This window comes from Oryctolagus cuniculus, chromosome 10, assembly GCF_051225735.1.
Source record: "Oryctolagus cuniculus isolate XC-2025 breed Fujian yellow rabbit chromosome 10, ASM5122573v1, whole genome shotgun sequence".
NCBI lineage: Eukaryota > Metazoa > Chordata > Mammalia > Lagomorpha > Leporidae > Oryctolagus > Oryctolagus cuniculus.
In genome coordinates, this window is record NC_142876.1 from 77,174,148 (window position 1) to 77,191,929 (window position 17,782).

General features: G+C 50.8%; 1 protein-coding gene across 2 annotated transcripts in view; it reads left to right on the plus strand.

Annotated features, from left to right (window-relative positions):
• The window catches only part of PDZRN3 (PDZ domain containing ring finger 3), a 252,167-nt gene that overhangs the window by 182,992 nt on the left and 51,393 nt on the right, over nt 1-17,782 (plus strand). The window contains exon 1 of one of the 2 annotated variants that reach the window (XM_017343969.4): nt 14,748-14,952. The exons of the other annotated variant lie outside the window; for it this stretch is intronic. Coding sequence (XP_017199458.2) covers nt 14,884-14,952 — 69 coding nt within the window. The 5' untranslated portion in view covers nt 14,748-14,883. Of the gene's footprint in view, nt 1-14,747; nt 14,953-17,782 lie in introns of those variants that run through there. 2 annotated transcript variants of the gene reach the window in all.

Sequence of the window (17,782 nt, forward strand, 5' to 3'; positions counted from 1 at the left end):
TTGGGCCATCTTCTACTGCTTTCCCAGGCTGTAGCAGAGAGCTGGATTGGAAGAGGAGCAGCTGAGACTCAAACCATCGCCCATATGGGATGCTGGCACTGCAGGCTGGGGCTTAAACCCACTGTACCACAGCACTGGCCCCCAGAGAACATTTCTAACAAGCTGCACTCCTGTAGACAGTACACACAGAAAGAAGGAAGGCTAGAAGGAGAAAACCAATACCCCTGAGAGGTACTGTGCTGAGTACTGAAAGGCAGTGATAGGATGTATCCACCTGCATGTAGAAGGCAGGAGGGGGCGAAAGGAGCCAACGTGGAGATGAGGACCACAGACCGGGATGACCAGGGAGGGACTAAGAAGCAATGGGTCACGAGCAAGAGCAGATGTTCTAGTGGGAAGTCAAAGAATGTGCTGACATTGGGGAAAATTGACATTGACCTAGCATCCAGAAGGCTGGGACCACATCTCAGGTCTGACCCTAAGCATCAGGGCTCCCTCTGCTGCCGTCTTTTTGGACCACAATTGCTTTATCTCCAAAGACGGTGCATGATCACGGCGCTCTTGCTTAGATAGTTTGCATCAGCAGGCTCTTGGTTGTGACTTCAAGAAGTTGTTATGACCTTAGACGGGTTAGTTTCAGTAGAGTATGTTTGGCCATGGGGGAAGGGCTGGGGATAAGACAAACCAAACCGCATGGGTTGAGGTGGAAAAGAAGAGACGCTGAGTGCAGACTATTCAATCAAGAAACACAGCAGTGAACGAAGGAGGGATAGATTGGGGCTGGCAGATGTGAGTCTGTAGAATGTCTCTAGAAACATCTGCAGGCCCCGGGAGGGAGAAGAAGAGCAGCAGGAGGCTCACACAGGCAGCAGCCGAGGAGGGCCGCCGCCAGGGACATGCAGACCTGCCGCAGAGGTCTCTGACTCCTGTGAACTGGGGGGAGCCGGGCAGTGGAAGGGAGGAGAGGGCAAGCTTTGGCCCATTAATTAGGGCACAGACTTTGCTTCTCCATCAGTGGAAGTCATCTGGAGAGAGGAGTTAGCAGACAAAGTATATGGGTTGCAAAATAACCTGTGTATTTTCAAGAGGTCAGCAAGAAGCAGAGGGAAGATAGCTCCCATGGATCTGAGCTGGTCAGGATTGTTTCCATTGCTGTTCTGTCGCTATCATCAGACCAGAGAGGGCAGGAGCTGGGGGTCATCTCATCTCTGGTATTGCCAAGATGGGGAACATAGAATGCACACATCAAGAAGGCAACTCAGGGGTGGTGTTTAGCCTGGGGGTTATGCCACCTGTTAAAACTCACATCTTAGATCACAGTGCTGGAACCCATCCTGACTCCAGCTTCCTACTAATGCCAAGCCCGGGGAGGCAGCAGAGGAGAGCCAAGTATTTGAGTCTCTGCCACTCGCATAGGAGACCTGGATCAAGTTCCCAGCTCCCAAGTCCCAGCTGTCGACCTCCATCCATCAGCTCCCAGCTATTACAGGCATTTGGGGAGTGACGCACTGGACGGCAGCTCTCAAAGAAATTTTTAAGAGAGTGCAACTCAAACTTAGTGAAAGCCTGCCTTCTTGGTGTGATACAACTTCGTAGTTCAAAAAAGAGCTTGAGGGGCTGGCACTGTGGTATAGTTGATAAAGCCACCACCTGCAGTGCCAGCATCCCATATAAGCACTGGTTCAAGTCCCACTGCTCCATTTCCCGATCCGGCTCTCTGCTATGGCCTGGGAAAGCAGTAGAAGATGGCCCAAGTGCTTGGGCCCCTGCACCTACATGGGAGACCGGGAAGAAGCTCCTGGCTCCTGGCTTCAGATCGGTGCAGCTCCAGCCATTGTGGCCAACTGGGGAGTGAACCATCGGATGGAAGACTTCACTCTCTCTCTCTGCCTCTCCTTCTCTCTCTGTGTAACTCTGACTGTCAAATAAATAAATAAATCTTTAAAAGAATTTTTAAAAAAGAGTTTGCACAGAAAAGTGCTCAGTTCTTCATTCTTCTGTTTCTCTGGCTTGGGAAAGTTTCATGTCACCAACAGTCTATTTAAACTCTCTCCAGCTTCACGGGGCCATGTACATGTAGCAGACAAATGCTTGTGCAGAGTCAGGTAAACAAGGTAGTGTTGTGCATATAAAACACACATTTTACCTTATGAACATGATACATACACATCTGTTACAAATATGTTTTAATATACATTGATTGTTTTGAAAACCCTTAGATGATGGGCAGTAATTCCTTTAGGGTTTTTTTTTTTTCCTCCTCCCAATGAAGCTACCAGCAAATGAATTTTCTAAGGTCCTTATTAGACAAAATATGTATTTGGCCATTCTGCTAGGCCTCAGCATTTCATCTCTTTCATGTCCCCAGTCCAGGAGATGCCAGTGGCAAGTACTATCTGTCTGCATGCACACAAGACGATCAGTGGTCAGCAGGTGTGGTGGGTGAGTGGAGGCGACGTGTGGCTTGGTCCAGCAGAACTTTGAAAGGGCACCCACTAGCCACCTCTTCATGTGTCTTGGTTCCTTGCTTTGTAATAGAATGCCTTGCCCCATGTGGGTCTTGGCAGGTGGACATAGACAATGCAAGCAACAGTCAGTGCACTGATGGGGACACCCTACGCCACCACACAAGGTGTAAAATGAAATAAGCTGTTCGTGGTCCTCAGATGCATGGTGGAACAGAAGAGATGCTTGAGGAAGAGCCGTGTGACTGGTATGGATGCTGAAGGGTACAAAGTGTAGACAGTGTTTTCAGCGCACCCACGTAGCAGGCAGCGCACCCCGTGGGTGGATCACCAGAATGGAAGGTGTTGAGGTCAAGGCGTCAGAACGTTTGCACGCACCTTAATGGGTTTTACACCTTTGTCTCTCTCTGATATTACTGTTTCACTTCAGCAAGCCCACTAATATCAGATATATCCTATCAGGGACTATTTTAAATCATTTCAATTTTCCCTGCCCCTGGGCTGTGGCCGTAAGACCAGAATCCCAAGCTGGTGCATTGCGGGTGATGTAGTGCTTTGCTTTCCCCCATTTATAGTGGAGGGAACTTTATTAGCTTTTGGACACACATGTATCAGTTTTAAAGATTAAGTACATTGTCAATAGTTCTTCCTCTGCTCTCAAGTATATCGAGTTGTTATATTTTCCCAGAGAATGTTTAAAAAAAATTAGTATTGCCATTTGTGGAAGCATTTTTCTCTTAAAACAAACCATTGGTCATAATGGTGTTTACTTACTTATTCTCTGAAGTGCTGTTTTATATCGAAAGTAAAGCCAGGATAGAAGCTTGATAAGTAATTTCAGACTTGATAGCACATGCACCTTACAGATACAAGTGAATTATGAACCCTCACTTTGCAATGTGTTTCCCCCCAAGTAAGTCTCCTCTTTGAGACTACTCTATCTTCTGATGATTTTAAAATATTGAACCATCTGCTGTTTGGTGCGGCAGTCATCCACCTGTGTCATGCTTCCCCTACCTTTCAAATTCCTTCAGATGGGGGACAGCCAAGGAGCCCATGACTCAATTATGGGCTGTTGGAAGGCATGAGCCACTGTTGGAAGGGGCACACCGTGAATCCCAGAGTCTGCCACAATCGGAAGAGGAAAGCTGCCAAAAGGTACATGTTGGCTCTGGGGCAACCAAAGAAGATGCCACGTGATTGGCCAACGGGGACGCCAGCTCTCCCTGCCCCTACTCCAGCACCGCCCTCTCACCGATGTATACCCTCCCCCTTACACCAATCACAGGCCCCTGCTTCCTGGAGCATCACTTCTGTCCTGTCACTCGTTTGCATGGAAGAGCATAGCCCTGGCCTGCACCACCTTCTCTTAATCGAGAAGTTGTTCCGTGCGGCTCCAGCATGGATTGCTTCTGACTATATCCAAATGCCCCCATCTTGCAATCTCAGATTGTGCTTGCTCCACCAAAACCCGTGGCCCCTGCAGAACTCTGCTGTCATGATCTCACAGGGGGAGGGGAGAAACGTTCTTCGCTCTCCTCCACCTCCGCTCCCTGCAGCCCCGGTTGCGGGTTGCGCTTTGCCGCTGAGTCCTGTTTTCCAGAAGGAGTAGGAAGCTCCTTGAGCTCAGAAGGTCTCACACATCGGCTGTGTGCCTCGGCTGGGACAGTGTGTAACAGAGACGCTCCGGAAGTCCTTCTGCTCATTATGTGACACTAGCTACTGGCCATGAAGTCTGATGGGGATGCTGTCTGTAGGAGTTTGAAGGGGAGAAGAGCCTGGCTGCGGTCACCATTCTATCCCAGTCACTTAGCATAATGTTTGCCGGCTTGAATTCAGTGGTTGGGAGGACAGATGGACGTGCCCTCCAGAAGTTGGCGCCATGCAGAGAGGAGCACGTGGGAGTTAGAGCTCAATGCTGAGGGGTTGCAAACCGGGCTTGGCTGCAAGATGCATGGGATGCGAAGGATGGAATTCCTGATTTGGGCAACAGGGGCATTGAGGGGCAGGGGGATACTGCAGTTAGAGCTAGCAGCCCAGTGGAGTAAGGGGGGGGGGGCGTGCATCACAAAGCAGACCCAAGCCCGGGAGGCTTTCAGGGGCACAGACGGGGAAGACTGGCAAGGCAGGTTGGGGAGAGGTCGTGGGGGAGGTTGAAACTCAGGGCCAAGTGGACGTTTGTCACAAACACGTTACACATGGCAGGATATCAGAATTACGTGTTATGGGGATGGAATCTCTTTTTGCTTTGAAATCCATGTGGCTGTTTTCATAGTCTTTAAAAAAAAAAAAAAAACATGGCAAATGATATTGATTTTCCGTTGACTGCAGGGGTTTGATTTTATTTCAAAAATACACTTCAGTAGAACCAAGTGAGTCGCTTACAAGAAAACCATCAAGTTCAAGTAGTTGAGGCCATAGGTGGATGCAAATGACACAGTTCGCTCTTGGGGGAAGTTGGCAAAGCACAAACGCAGACTGGGGATGGGGAAGCGGGGAGGGCTCACCCAGAAGTCGCTGAGGATGCAGGAGAGGGACTAAGGGATTGCTGGAGTTCAGCAGCCATCAGTGAATCCAGCCAGGGCAGCTCTGGTGCTGTGGTGGCCGCAGGGCACAGGGCAGGACAGCCGCCCAGGAGGGCACCCATTGTTGTGTCTTGTTTATCCGTAAACAGTGTCATCTGGCTGGCGCTGGCATGGGTGGTTACTAATAGGGAGGCCTGAACAAATAAGTGGGAGGCATGAGACAAGGCTTTTTCTTTCCAGCCCTAGCCCTGTCACCGCCTGCTGCAGTCCACCCACCACGCCTGGGCCAGTGACGGGGCGAGCCTGGGAGCAGCCCGATTCCCACACCCCCTCCTGAAGTGAGCTCACCTGAGACGCATCCTTCCTCCAGGCGGGAGGAGTGGGGGGCGGGGGGGTGGAGGCCAGCCTGCAGTCGCTCCACCTGTGTCTTACACAAGGTGCTTATCCTTTTGGATTGTAACCTGTGCACACTGGTGTCCAGTTTCACTGGCCAGGGAGGAGGCCTGGGAAGGGCCAGGAGGAATGGGGACCACGTGTCCGTCTCCAGGGGCAGCTTTGCTCTGCTCCCGCTCCTGTACATCCCAAGGGATTGCAAGGCCCTGTGGGGCCAGATCTTAGGAATTTATCAAATGATACCTTTAAAACAGTGACAGCTGCTAGTTTTTGCTTTTATTTATTATTTTTCCCCATCTCCTCAGAGTTTCTTACCCTCTCAGAGAGCTGCTGGTTTTTGAATGTTCCTGCTTTTTTGAATTAGCACCGGATTCAGAATTATGAAAATGCTGTGCTGGCCCAGCACCTGGTTTGCAAACACTTAGTTCTTTTTTAACTCAATGACGTGAGGTCACATCTCCCCGAAGCTCCTGTAAGATTCAGGGTCTTCTTAACGTTCCTCCACCCTCCGCCATGCTGTTCTGGAGATGTCTCCGCATCGTGATAACACGGAGGTGCTATTCCATGCGTCCTCCTGGCTCGGATTCTGAGTTTTCTTTATCTTGCCAGTATCTCTGCTTCTCTGTGCCCTCACAGCTAAGCCTAGTCCAAGCCATTTGGGACTTTATGGAAAATTATTTATTTATTTGAAAGGGGAGAGAGAGAGAGAAGGAGAGAGTGTCCAACGGATGGTTCAGTCTCCAAATGCCTTCAACAGCTGGGGCTGGGCTGAAGTTGGGAGATTGGAACCCAGTCCAGGTCTCCTACCTAGGTGCTAGTAACCCAACTACTTGAGCCATCACCATTGCCTCCCAGGGTCTGCATTTATAGGTTGCTGGAATCGGGAACAGAGCCGAGTGTATAACCCAGGCACTCTGATGTAGAACACAGGGGTCCCCAAGTACTGGGTCATACACCCGCCATCTCATCCAGGACTTTGAAGGACGTGTATGCCCCCATATGAATCCCCGCACACCCCACCCTGACACGGGTCTCTGTAGCCTTCCCCTCCCCCATTGCCTGCCTGGTGCACAGGTCTCCTCTCCTCCACCTGCCCAGCCTGGACCCCAGTACCGCCTCTCCTTTCCAACTCTTGACTGGATCCTCGCTTCTGCCCATGGGAACAGGTCCATGAGGTTCCCTCAGGCCTCTGATAAACCCCCAGGGTGGCCAGCAGCCTGGCCAGAGTCACTGAGCCACCGTGTCCATGGCCCATACACGCACTGTTCAGCATGACAACTTTGATGGGCACAGAGACACTTCATAGCCCCCAGACTCAGCCGGCACCAAAGGCCGGGTTGTTGGGTGAGGGGAAAATCCAACCCAGACATCAGAGATGCCACAAGCCAGATGCTGGGCTGCCCAGGTATTGGGCAGCCACATGTGGATCCCATTCTCTCCTTCTCTGGCTCCTGCCGTTTCCTGGCAAGAAGCAGGTGGCTTGCAGGCACATCACTCCTTCTGAGCTCTGAGGCCTAACTTGCTTTGTGGGTCCACAATTCCTGTCTCACCCTTTCTAGTTGTAGGCTGGGTGCTGTCTGGCAAGTTGCTTTGCCTCTCTGATACTCAGCTTCCTCCTGTGTAAAATGGGTATAAGAGGGGACACTCCTCATCTTTTTTTTTAAATTTTGAAGATTTGATTTATTTATTCAAGAGACAGAGAGAGGGAGGGGTAGAGAGAGAGAGAGAGAGAGAGAGAGATCTTCCGCCTGCTACTTCACTCCACAAATGGCTGAAATGGCTGGAACTGGGCTGATCTGAAGCCAGGAGCTTATTCCAGGTCTCCCTTGCGGGTGCAGGTGCCTAAGCACTTGAGCCATCTTCTACTACTTTCCCAGGCCATAGCAGAGAGCTGGATCAGAAGAGGAGCCGCCTGGACTCGAACTGGTGCCCATATGGGATGCCAGTGCCGCAGGCAAAGGCTTGGCCTGCTACGCCACAGCACTGGCCCCACACTCCCTCCTCTTACCATCAGAGAGGCTCAGTCTTGCATAGTCACACTGGCAAATGCTGCTGATTCATGGGCCAGATCCAGTTTCATACGGCTTGCCCTTGAAGAATTGTGGGTGCGGTGGAAGTACTTATCTAATAGTCTCAGTTTTGCCTCTTGGCACACAGGGTGTAAGATATTGACTGCCTGGTGCCTTATGTGACAAAGGCCACAACTCCTGCACTAGAATGTACTGGAAGAACTTTTGGGTCCCTGGGTTTGTCGGTTTTCCTTTGGTTCTTTGCACACCTGTAGACTGTGTTCCAAGCCCATCTGCAGGTCGTCTCTCTCCCACAACCCCAGGGAACACGGGAGCCCAGGTTCCCAAGCAGCTGTCACCCCCCACCCTCCCCCCAGCTCTCTGTGACTGTTCCAGGACAGTGGGCTCAGCTGAGTAGTGAAGCCCCAGGCGAATTCGCTTGCCAGAGCCCACATGGCGCCCCCTGTCTAGGTGAAAAGCTCATACGTGGTCATTCCACCAAGGGTCCTTTGAGGGCTGGGTGTTGTGCTCCGCGTTGAGAAAGCCACAGGTCAGGAATCCCACTCCCAAATAGAGTCCAGGATCTGGACACACTCAGTCGTCGCATCTGGGTCCCCTGGGGGTGAAGCCTCCCACAGACAGGGGTGTCCCCAAGGCTCTGAGCCCTTCCAGAACGCTTGGATTTGTGGTGGAAGTCCAGGCCCCCGTCTTCTGTTCTCCCCATCACTGGTCCCTGCTGCTCTTGCTGCCGTCTGCCCGGCTGTCTGCTCCGTGGCACCTACCCCCGCACACACACACCTGCCCATATGTGATGTGCAGCGGGCAGCCTCTGCCCTGAGCCTACAGGCTGTGCCGATTCAAGTGCAAACACTGGCCGGCCGGGCAGGACGTCCATCAGGTCCCTGGATCCCAGGGAAAATGCCCTCAAGACAGCAGCACCTCCATCATTTTGGCAAAGAGAAAATATCCTTTCATTTTAAAAACCAAGATGTAGGTTTATATAGCTTTTCAGAAACCGAATCATACTCAACATTGCTGTTATATATCTTTCCAGCTCAGCTGCCCTTGTGTGTGTGTGTGTGTGTGTGTGTTCTGATGTTTCTGCTTTTGCCTTCTTTGCTCTAATAACTCAGTTTTCGTGGGAAACACACTTGGCTTTCTGGCCAGCTCTAGCTCTTTGTTCCAGAACCAGGGGCCATTCATGGAATGTGGCTTAGAGCTGTTGAAAAGTCGCCTTGACAATGCCAATCGTTAAATTCAAGTTACTAAACCATGTCCTCAAAGATTTGTAATCCTGAAGTCCTGCCCTTGGCTACTGGAGAGGACCCATGGGTGCAATGTCCTAGCCAAGGTGGAAAACATGCTTTCACAGGCTCGTGGTCTGGAACCTTCTTGTGGGGGCAGATGCCTTTGTCCATGCTGGACACTGCTGTCTACTTGGTCACCACTGCATGCATCCCCAGCGCCCAGAGCAGCCCCTGGGGCAGAGTCGCCCCCGGTCAGTCTCTCACGTGGACTCCATCCACCTGATGCATCTCCAAGGAGCAAGTTGGCAGCCTCAGTGGCCGAATGAGGCCTGGATCTGGCACAGATTGGCCCTCCACAGGGAGGAACAGAGGGATGCAGGCACAAAATGACCCCTGGGACAGAGCAGGTGACAGCTTTTACACTTATTTAGCACCCTGTGTTGTGGGGCAGCAGTTTAATCTCCTGCTGTGTGCACCTTGACGTCCAATATTTGAGTGAGGGTTTGGGTCCCAGCTGCTCTGCTTCTACTCCATCTCCCTGCTAACGCACCTGGGAGGGCAGGAGATGATGGCTCAAGTGCTTGGGCCCCCATACCCACATGCGAGACCCGGAGGGGTTTCGTGGTTCCTAGTTTCGGGCTGTCACAGCCCTGGCTGTTGCAGCCATTTGGGGAGTAAACCAGTAAATAAAAGATCTGTATATGTGGAAGGTGGATGTTTGGGTGTGTCCTTCTCTCCGACACTCTGCCCTTCAAATAAATAAAATAAATATGTAAAAGTTATTTACTCAAGAGGCTTAGAGTGAGAGAGAAAAAGACAAAGTAAATTCTCATTCACTGCTTCACTCCCCCAAGTGCCCACAATGGCCAAGTTCAAACCAGGAACTCAATTCAGGTCCGCAATGTGGGCAGCAAGGACCCAGCTTGGAGCCATGACCGCTGCCTCTCAGGGTGTGCAGTAGCAGGAAGATGGAACCAAGAACTGCACCTGGCACTTGACCCCAGGCACTCCAATACAGGATACAGAAGGTGATATGTCAGGGGCATGTTCAAGGTGGAGGACTTGGGTGCTCCAGGCACCGAAAAGGTGGCTCCCATGACTGGCTGGTGCCTCCACAGGCCCTCCCACCGCCGCAGAGCCCTGTGTCCCTCCTCGGGCCCCCGCCATCCCACTTCTTTTTGACCTGACTCTTTCCCCCAAGTCCACCTGGCCCGATGGGACGTTTGTCATTTGGTGAGACCCATGCTCATTGTCCACTGGGGAAAACAAGGTCGTGTTTCAGGTGTCAGACACGGAGGTCGCTTGGTGTGCTCCAGACAGTCACCTGCTCCAGAGAGCTTGCTCAGCACTCTGGCGAGGGCAAGTTCGTGTTCACGTGGACATCTGCTGACGCCTTGCAGCAGCCCTGTCGACTCACAGGAGCCCAAGAGCAATTACTAAGTGTGCTCCCTGGGCACAGCAAGCCTTCCCATGTGCTCGTCTTACTGACCCTTCTTTGCATTTTATTTTAAATTCCCACGGAAGCAGGAAGAGGCAGGTGTCTGATGGAGCAGAACCTCCCCCGAGAAGGGTGCCTTGTGCTCTGGGGAGCTTGTGAGGCACTTTTTCGATGATGTGATTACTAACTTGGAAAAGATGTTAAGCCTTTTGGCCAAACAGTGTGTGCCTTGTGTGGCCGGTAGTCCGCCATCGGTCCTGGGACAGCTGCTCTCTCAAAAGCACTGCTGTGGTCAGTAGCTTGCTGTCCCTGGCAGGCTTCTCTGCCCTCACACTGCCGCCTGGACTAGTGTCCCAGATGGCACAGGATGTGTCCTGGTGTAGGCAGACCCCCTAGCTCCTCCTGTGTCTGTCTGGTATACACTCTACAAGCGTCTTTTTTTTAAAAAAAGATTTATTTATTTGAAAGTCAGTTACACAGAGAGAAGGAGAGGCAGAGATAGAGAGAGAAAGAGAGAGAGATAGAGAGGTCTTCCATCCGCTGGTTCACTCCCCAAATGACCACAACAGCCAGAGCTGAGCTGATCTGAAACCAGGAGCCAGGAGCTTCCACCAAGTCTCCCACGCGGAAGCAGAGGCCTAAGGACTTGGGTCACCCTCTACTGATTTCCCAGGCCATAGCAGAGAGCTGGATAGGAAGTGGAGTAGCCGGGCCTTGAACCAGCTCCCATACGGGATGCTGGCACCGCAGGCAGCGGCTCAACCCACTATGCCACAGTGCCGGCCCCTGCAAGCATTATTTTGAAGATGAAACTGGACTCTACATGGGCCAAGTGGCTTCCCCAAGTAATGGATACCTTGAATGCACATCACCACGGTGTGAAGTCTGGTTTTAGGCATCACAGTGCATGCGTGTTCTGCCTTGTTGATTCCCAAGAACTCAGATTAACCACCAGAATGGAAAACCAGCAATGAGTTGAATTTGTCTGAGGGTCGCCTCCATGCTTCTTCCCAGCCCCTGGCGTGGGGCTCTTGGATGCCTGCCTCGTTGGGGTGCTCCTTGGAAGGCAGTAGCATGGCCCCGGGCAACCACGGGGTTCCTGAGCGTTTGTTTCCAGGAACCTGCAAGGCCCAAACCATTTCTATAACAGGATCAAGATGTTCTTTCCCTCTTCCACACTCGTTCTTTCAGTTGGAGACAGGACAGGGGAGAATCCAGGAGGTCACACAACTGAGGCATTGAATGCAGGAGCAACTGTGAGAACCCAGCTGTCTTCAATTCCACCAGCCATTAAAGCCCCTCGGGAAAATGTCAGATAATGTCCCTCTCCACGCATTTTTTGGAAAAAATAGTCATCTCATACAAACATCGCTGATGTGAATAGTGTTGGGTTTGCTGTTGCTGTTGGAAAATGAATTACTGAAGAAGTATTTTTGCATTTCTGATGGTTTCTAATATGGTTAACGGTAGATATTGACAGATACAGCCCACATAAACAGCAGCCCATTGCTGTGCTCAATTTCTAAGAATGTAAAGGATTCTTAAGACCAAAAAGTTTGAGAGCCATCACTTTGAAATACACAGCAATATACAATAGAATGGTACTTCGGAAATGTTCATGGAAAATAAAATGAAAAAATAACTTCGATTTTCTGAAAAAAAATTTTGAAATCTGTGCATACAAGAGAGCTTGAAAAAGTTCAAGGATTTAAAGGCACTAAGTTATAGTCCCTGGCAGTAAGAGATTCTGGGGCTGCACAGTAGGGTGGCTATAGATAATGAGTGCTCATTTCCATATATAAAAAGAAGATAGGATTTTGAATATTGTCACCATAAAGCAATGTTAAGTGTTTGAGGACATATATTTACCCTGATTAGACATTACACAGTGTACTTACATATACAGAGAAGCATCATACCTCATAAATACGTATCATTTTTATGGCAGTTAAAAAGTTTTAAACTTAGGAAAAAATTAATGTATTGCATCCTACACATGGGATGCCTTTGAAACTGTGCAATACACAGTGGCATTCTGAAAACTCCGCCGAAAATGTACATGATGAAGAAGCTATGCATGGATTTCAAAACCTTTTGCCGCAAGATCAACTTACCATTTATATCTATTGTCCGTGAACTTTTTGCAGTGCCTGCCTTTAATTCTCCCAGCTTGTTACTGAGATCTGAAAATTTTCTATCGAAGAGTGAAAGGATTTCCATGGTTCCTAACCACCTCCTGTGGGCCTGGTTCTGCATTTATCTGGCAGAGAAAGGGGACTCACTGTGAAACTGTAAAACGGTGCAAGAAGGAAACAATGCAACAGCCTGAGAGCCAGCTGTGACTGGCAGCCCATCCTTTCTGGGGACATTCTTGCCAGCCTATGCTGTAATTGATGGGCTTCCCCCCTAACGTGTGTTTGCTGAGCACCTACGGAGGTGTAAGCTGCTGCAGATTCAGAGTCCCCGCTGAAACCCCTGGGCAAGGAGGCAGTCACCCAGGGAGGGTGTATGAACAGGGTTGTGGATGAAGTGCAGTGTGGCGCCACAGGCAGTAAGCAGCACTCCAGGGTATAGTGTTCGGGAGGCTCGGAAAGGAAATTCACCCCAGAGACCTTGCTGGGGCTTTTCTCAGGAGGCTGCCTTGGAGCTGCAAAGGGGGTGTGGGGTGGATGAGGAAGGGAGGGGGGAGGGCCCTTGGAGCAGGTGCACCTGCAAACTCTGAAGTGCCTCAGAGGAGGAGGGATGAAGCCCGGCGGGGGTGTGGCGAGCCCTGGAGCAGCTGGGAGGTCAAACGCGTGGGGAAATCCATGGGCAAGCACCAGATTTTACCTGGCACCCGGGGGCCCTAGTGTCAAATCGGGTGGGGTAGCAAAATGATGCCATTAGTGCTTTCTGAAGCCCAGCCTGGTGGCTGCTACAAATGGACTGCAGGAGGGAGGCGGCTCGTGAGCAGGCAGGAGCGAGCAGGGCAGAGCAGGAGGCAGGAGGCGTGAATGCCATCCTAGTGAGGACTGATGATGTGGCCGCGTCGGGTCGCCAAGGCAGCAGGGCACAGGTCTGGTGTCCAATCTGCCGAGGAGCAAAGCAAACCTACAGATGGGCTGGGGCGCAGGGAGGGCCACCGCTGTGTTACTGGAGCAGCCCTTGCTTTCTCTGAGCTCGCCAAGGTGGTTGGTGTCAGACCCATTGTGCTGAGATCCGGAAGCGGAGGTGCCAGTGGCTTGCTGGAGGCTCTCTGGCTGTTTCTGGCATCAGAGCCAGGCAGTGGCGGCGGCGGCGGTGGCAGCAGCGGCTGCACCTCCATCAGTGGCTCTCTTTGCCCAGGCTATGTTTTCGCTTCCTTCTCCCACTCGTGCAAGTCCAGGCTGTTCACCGATTCCCCCCTGTACCCCGTATCACCACGCCTCATCTTCCGGGGCTGAGAAATGGGCCCAGCTGCATGTGCTGGCCGCGAGCCCAGGCGGGATTTTATTGGGGTTGGTTTACTCACGTCTCAGGTGTGTCTGGGCTCCCGGAGAAAGGGAGCTTTCTTCTCCTGGCCCCCTGACACCTCCAGACAGGGGAACGTGGGAGTCTTCCCCAGACAGTTAAAGCTTTATCGAATGAAGGCTTCTGGGTGTAATTCTGAGAATTTGAAACATCAGCCATGAGGGTTGAGGAAAAAAGTAATGTGCATCGCGTTCAGGGTGGGGGGGGGGAGCGATGGCTTATAAACACACAAAGTTTTCTAAACAGCAGATGCAGCGCCCTGGGTGGGACACGGGCTACAGGGGAGACAGGAACCAGGGCAGCAGCTTTGGTGATGTCTGCACTCACCGTGGCTCCCAGCTTCCCTCACACCCAAAGCAAGGCATGGCCACCCAGTTCTTGGCAGAAAGAGGAGTGTCAGGGGCAGATCTGTAGTAACCAGGGGGACACAGCACACCCCTGGCCACTTCTCTCCCTCCCTTTGACAAATAACTTTCTGCTTTTGGAATAGAAAATGAGTTTTTGTAAAGATTCTTTGCAGGCTCACCTGTAAGGCAGCCTCTTTCCTGACACGCATGCCCACGGATCTCTCTTGCAATTTAAATTTTTTCCTATTTTATTCATATGCATAGCATTTGTCCTGCAACTTTGTAAAGCGCTAAATGTTATAGCAGCATTATTCAAAACATGTCCTTTCCATAAAATCCGTTTATACGCCATCATTATCTGCAGCATTAAATACATTTTATATCATCGGAAATTTTATGATATATTTAAAAATGAATCCCTACTTAGTGGAAATGCATTAGGGATTAGCCTAGGAGACCTGGCTAAAAATGCAGTCCTGTTTATTTTTAAGTGCCAGAAAATGGCTTGCAAAAATTGTGACTGTCTTTTATTATTCCCTACCACTGGAGCACTTGCTTGTTAATTAGAGAAATTTCAACTGTCATAGTGGGCAATTAGAGCTTCTGTATCATTGTCTGGTATGAATAGTCAATGAGAGCTGGTTAATATGCATGAGCAGCAGTATATATAGCGTGTGCATTGGACCACAATCCAGCTGCCAGAGTCACTCGGAGGCGGGAGCGGGGTGTGGGTGTGCGTGTGTGTGTGTGTGTGTGTGCCTGCGTATGCATGCTGCGGGGGAAGGAAGGCAAGCGTGGAAGGGGGAGAGAGTTGTTTTCCAGCCTGGGAGAGCGACGCCGCCGTGCAGCCTTGCCGCCGCCTGGCGCACCTGAGGCTCTCCGAGGACGTCTCCCATGCCTGCCCTGTAAGGGGGCTGCTTTTCCCGGGTGCTGGCGAGTCCTGAAGCCCTCCTTTGCCTTGTCTCTAAACATGGGATGCAGTTTGTGCAGCCTGCAGAAGCAAGAGGAACAGTACAAATTACTCTATGAAGTTTGTCAGGTAACGCATTGCATTTTAAACGCTGTTGGCACGCACGGGCACTCCCCTGGCAGCATCCTGCCAGGGGAGGATGTGGGGGTTTTCTGCATGTTTCGTGTTCTGAGTGAGGCGGCTTGCCTGACTTTTCTGTGTCTTTCCTATTCATCCCCTTGCCTGCGGCACTCCGGTGCCCGTGTCGGAGAACGTTAGCGTAGCTGTCGGTGATCACTCGGGGTTCCTGTCACAGCACTGCTTGACAACTGACCTCCGTGCCGAGGGTGGGGCTGGAGGGGTCAGACAGTGGTCAGGCACCCTTTGAAAGCTGAGTGGGAGATGGGGGGATGATTAATGCCTGCAGGGTTTCATCTCTGTGTGCAAATAGTTAAAAGGCGCTCCTTGCGGGAGAGAGCGCAAGCCCTCTGCCGGCTTGGTGCTCTCAGCAACTTCTCGTAACGGGACATGTGGTTGCTGTTTGTGCTGAACACTGGCCGTGTCTGTACCTGTCTCTGCGATGGTGTTAAGGACGGCAAGAGCCAGGGACTTGGTCTTGGGTGCTGCCATCCACAACGGATGACTTCTTGTGTTTCTGTGTCGTCGCTAACAACATGGAATTTCAGCCGAGGTGAAGTGGGATACTGACGATGCACAATCCAGATAACTTGTCTTAGATCTGCGCTGAGCGTTTTCGTTGGAGGTTTGGATACCACTATTGATGAGCTCACTTGGCAGTTCAGCATTTTCCCCTTGTGTCATTCTAACTCCTTTAAATTTTGCTTCAGTAATCAAAGACACAATTCTGCTAAGAAAGTTTGTGTTTTTTAAAATAAGCAAGCAGGTTGGAGAAAGAAAGTAGGAAACAAAAGGTCTGTGTTCCTTGACTGATAACAATAAACGGCAGATTAGTATCTATTTTTAAAGAGCAAGACTTAAAATGAAGAAATGTGATAGTTGACAGTTGGCTGTCATTTTTGCATCAGCCACCAGAGGGCGTGTGCCATCAAAGAGACCCAGTGAGACACAGAGCTGAGTTGGCCCGGTCTATGGACAAAACCTGCAATACAGTGACCCTGGGTGAATAACAGGGTGTGTGTGTGTGTGTGTGTGTGTGTGACTGCCTTCTGCACTGAGGCTTAAGGAAGGTCAAGACAAACTTTTTGCGACGTGAGTCCCCCTGTGTGCAAAAGGCACTTTATTTTACAAAAAAACAGACATGTTCACTGAGTTCTAAAAATCTGACCTGCAGCTTCAAACTCTGATAGATGTGTGTCCTTTCTTTTTATCTTTCCTTTAAAAAAAATACTTTATTTTAGAGACAGAAAGACAGACACACACAGAGAAAGACATCTCCCATCTGCTGGTTTACTCCCCAGTGCCTGCAATGGTCAGGACTGGCTGAAGTCAGGAGCCAGGAGCTCAGTCCTGGTCTCCCATGGGAATGGAAGGGGCTCGAGGACCCAGGCCGTCACCTGCTGCCTCCCAGCAGGAAGCAGAGCCGGGATTTGAAACCAGGCACTCTGACATGGAATGTAAGCATCCCAAGGGGCGTCCACACTGCTACATCAAAAGAGCACCCTGTTCAAAACAGTCTGCAACATTTTGGAGCCTTAGGCAAAGTGCCGCTGCCACTGGCAGCCTGGCCTAGGTCCCTTGAGTGTGACGCTGCCGTGTGTTGGGATCCTGGGTTTGCTAGGCTATCCTGTGCGGTGGGGCTGAGCCTAGCATTCAGAGGTGAGACCAGCCCAAGAGCCGCTGTCACCGGAGCAAGGATCGTGTTGCAGCTTCCACTCTGCATGAAATAGCGCAGCACAGTGAACTGATGGGGAGTTTTAAAGACTCTCTGCTTTTTGCTTTTGTTTTTGTTTTTTGCCATTTTGCGTTTTATGACTTGACATCAGTGCTCGTCATTGTCATTATGGTGGATACATTTGTCACTGGCACCTCCAAAAAGGGACTCCGCCACCCCGGGGCCAATCTGGGTGACCGTATCTGTTGTCATTTGTGCATTCTCCCCGTCGTCCTCCCTACAACTGTCCCCAAAAGAGGGAGCCTGGATTCTGTTGGTTTGTTTTTCCCTAGGTGAATTTATGTGGAAATATTTCTGGCCAAAGCATCGTGTAGTAAATTGCTGATAAATGACTTCCATCTGGAATAGACTTTGTCAGCAAATTAGGAAGCCATGCAGATTTATTTTCAGGAAACTCAAACTACTTTTCGGACCCAATACCCTTGTGCCAACTAAGGAAAATCCCCCCTGTCTCTCCTATTCTTTGGGAGTCCTGAACCGTAGCATAAAGGAATTCACAAAACACTTGCAGGAATTAATAATTGCATTCTTGCCCTTATTATGCAAAGCCTTATTAGAGCAGAGAAATTAAGGTTTCCATAAATGACGGTTGCAGAAGGTCCAGTGCGTCTGGCTTCAGTAAGCCCTCGAACCAACAGCACAAAGAGGATCAAATATTCCAGGGCTCAGTCTTGATCCTTTCCCCATCCAGAGATAATTCAAAGAGATGCTCTTCATTAGGGCTGCTGCTAGCTGCCTACAGTTTCTTGCGGGGGGTGGGGGGGGGCTGCTGTGAGCCTAATGATGCCAAACAATGGCTTTGCCTCTTGTTACACACATACCTTACTGTACCTTTAATCACATCAGAACAACAACAACAACCTGTGAAGTTGCCCAGCCACTAAAAGGCACTGCAAAGGGTAACAGATGCATCGGCGCCAGGCATCAGAAGATGCAGCCATGAACCGGGGGACAGTGGGGCAGTACTCAGGCCAAGGACAAGACAGGCCCTCCTTGCTCGCACACACACACACACACACACACACACACACGTCCCGGGTTGGGTCA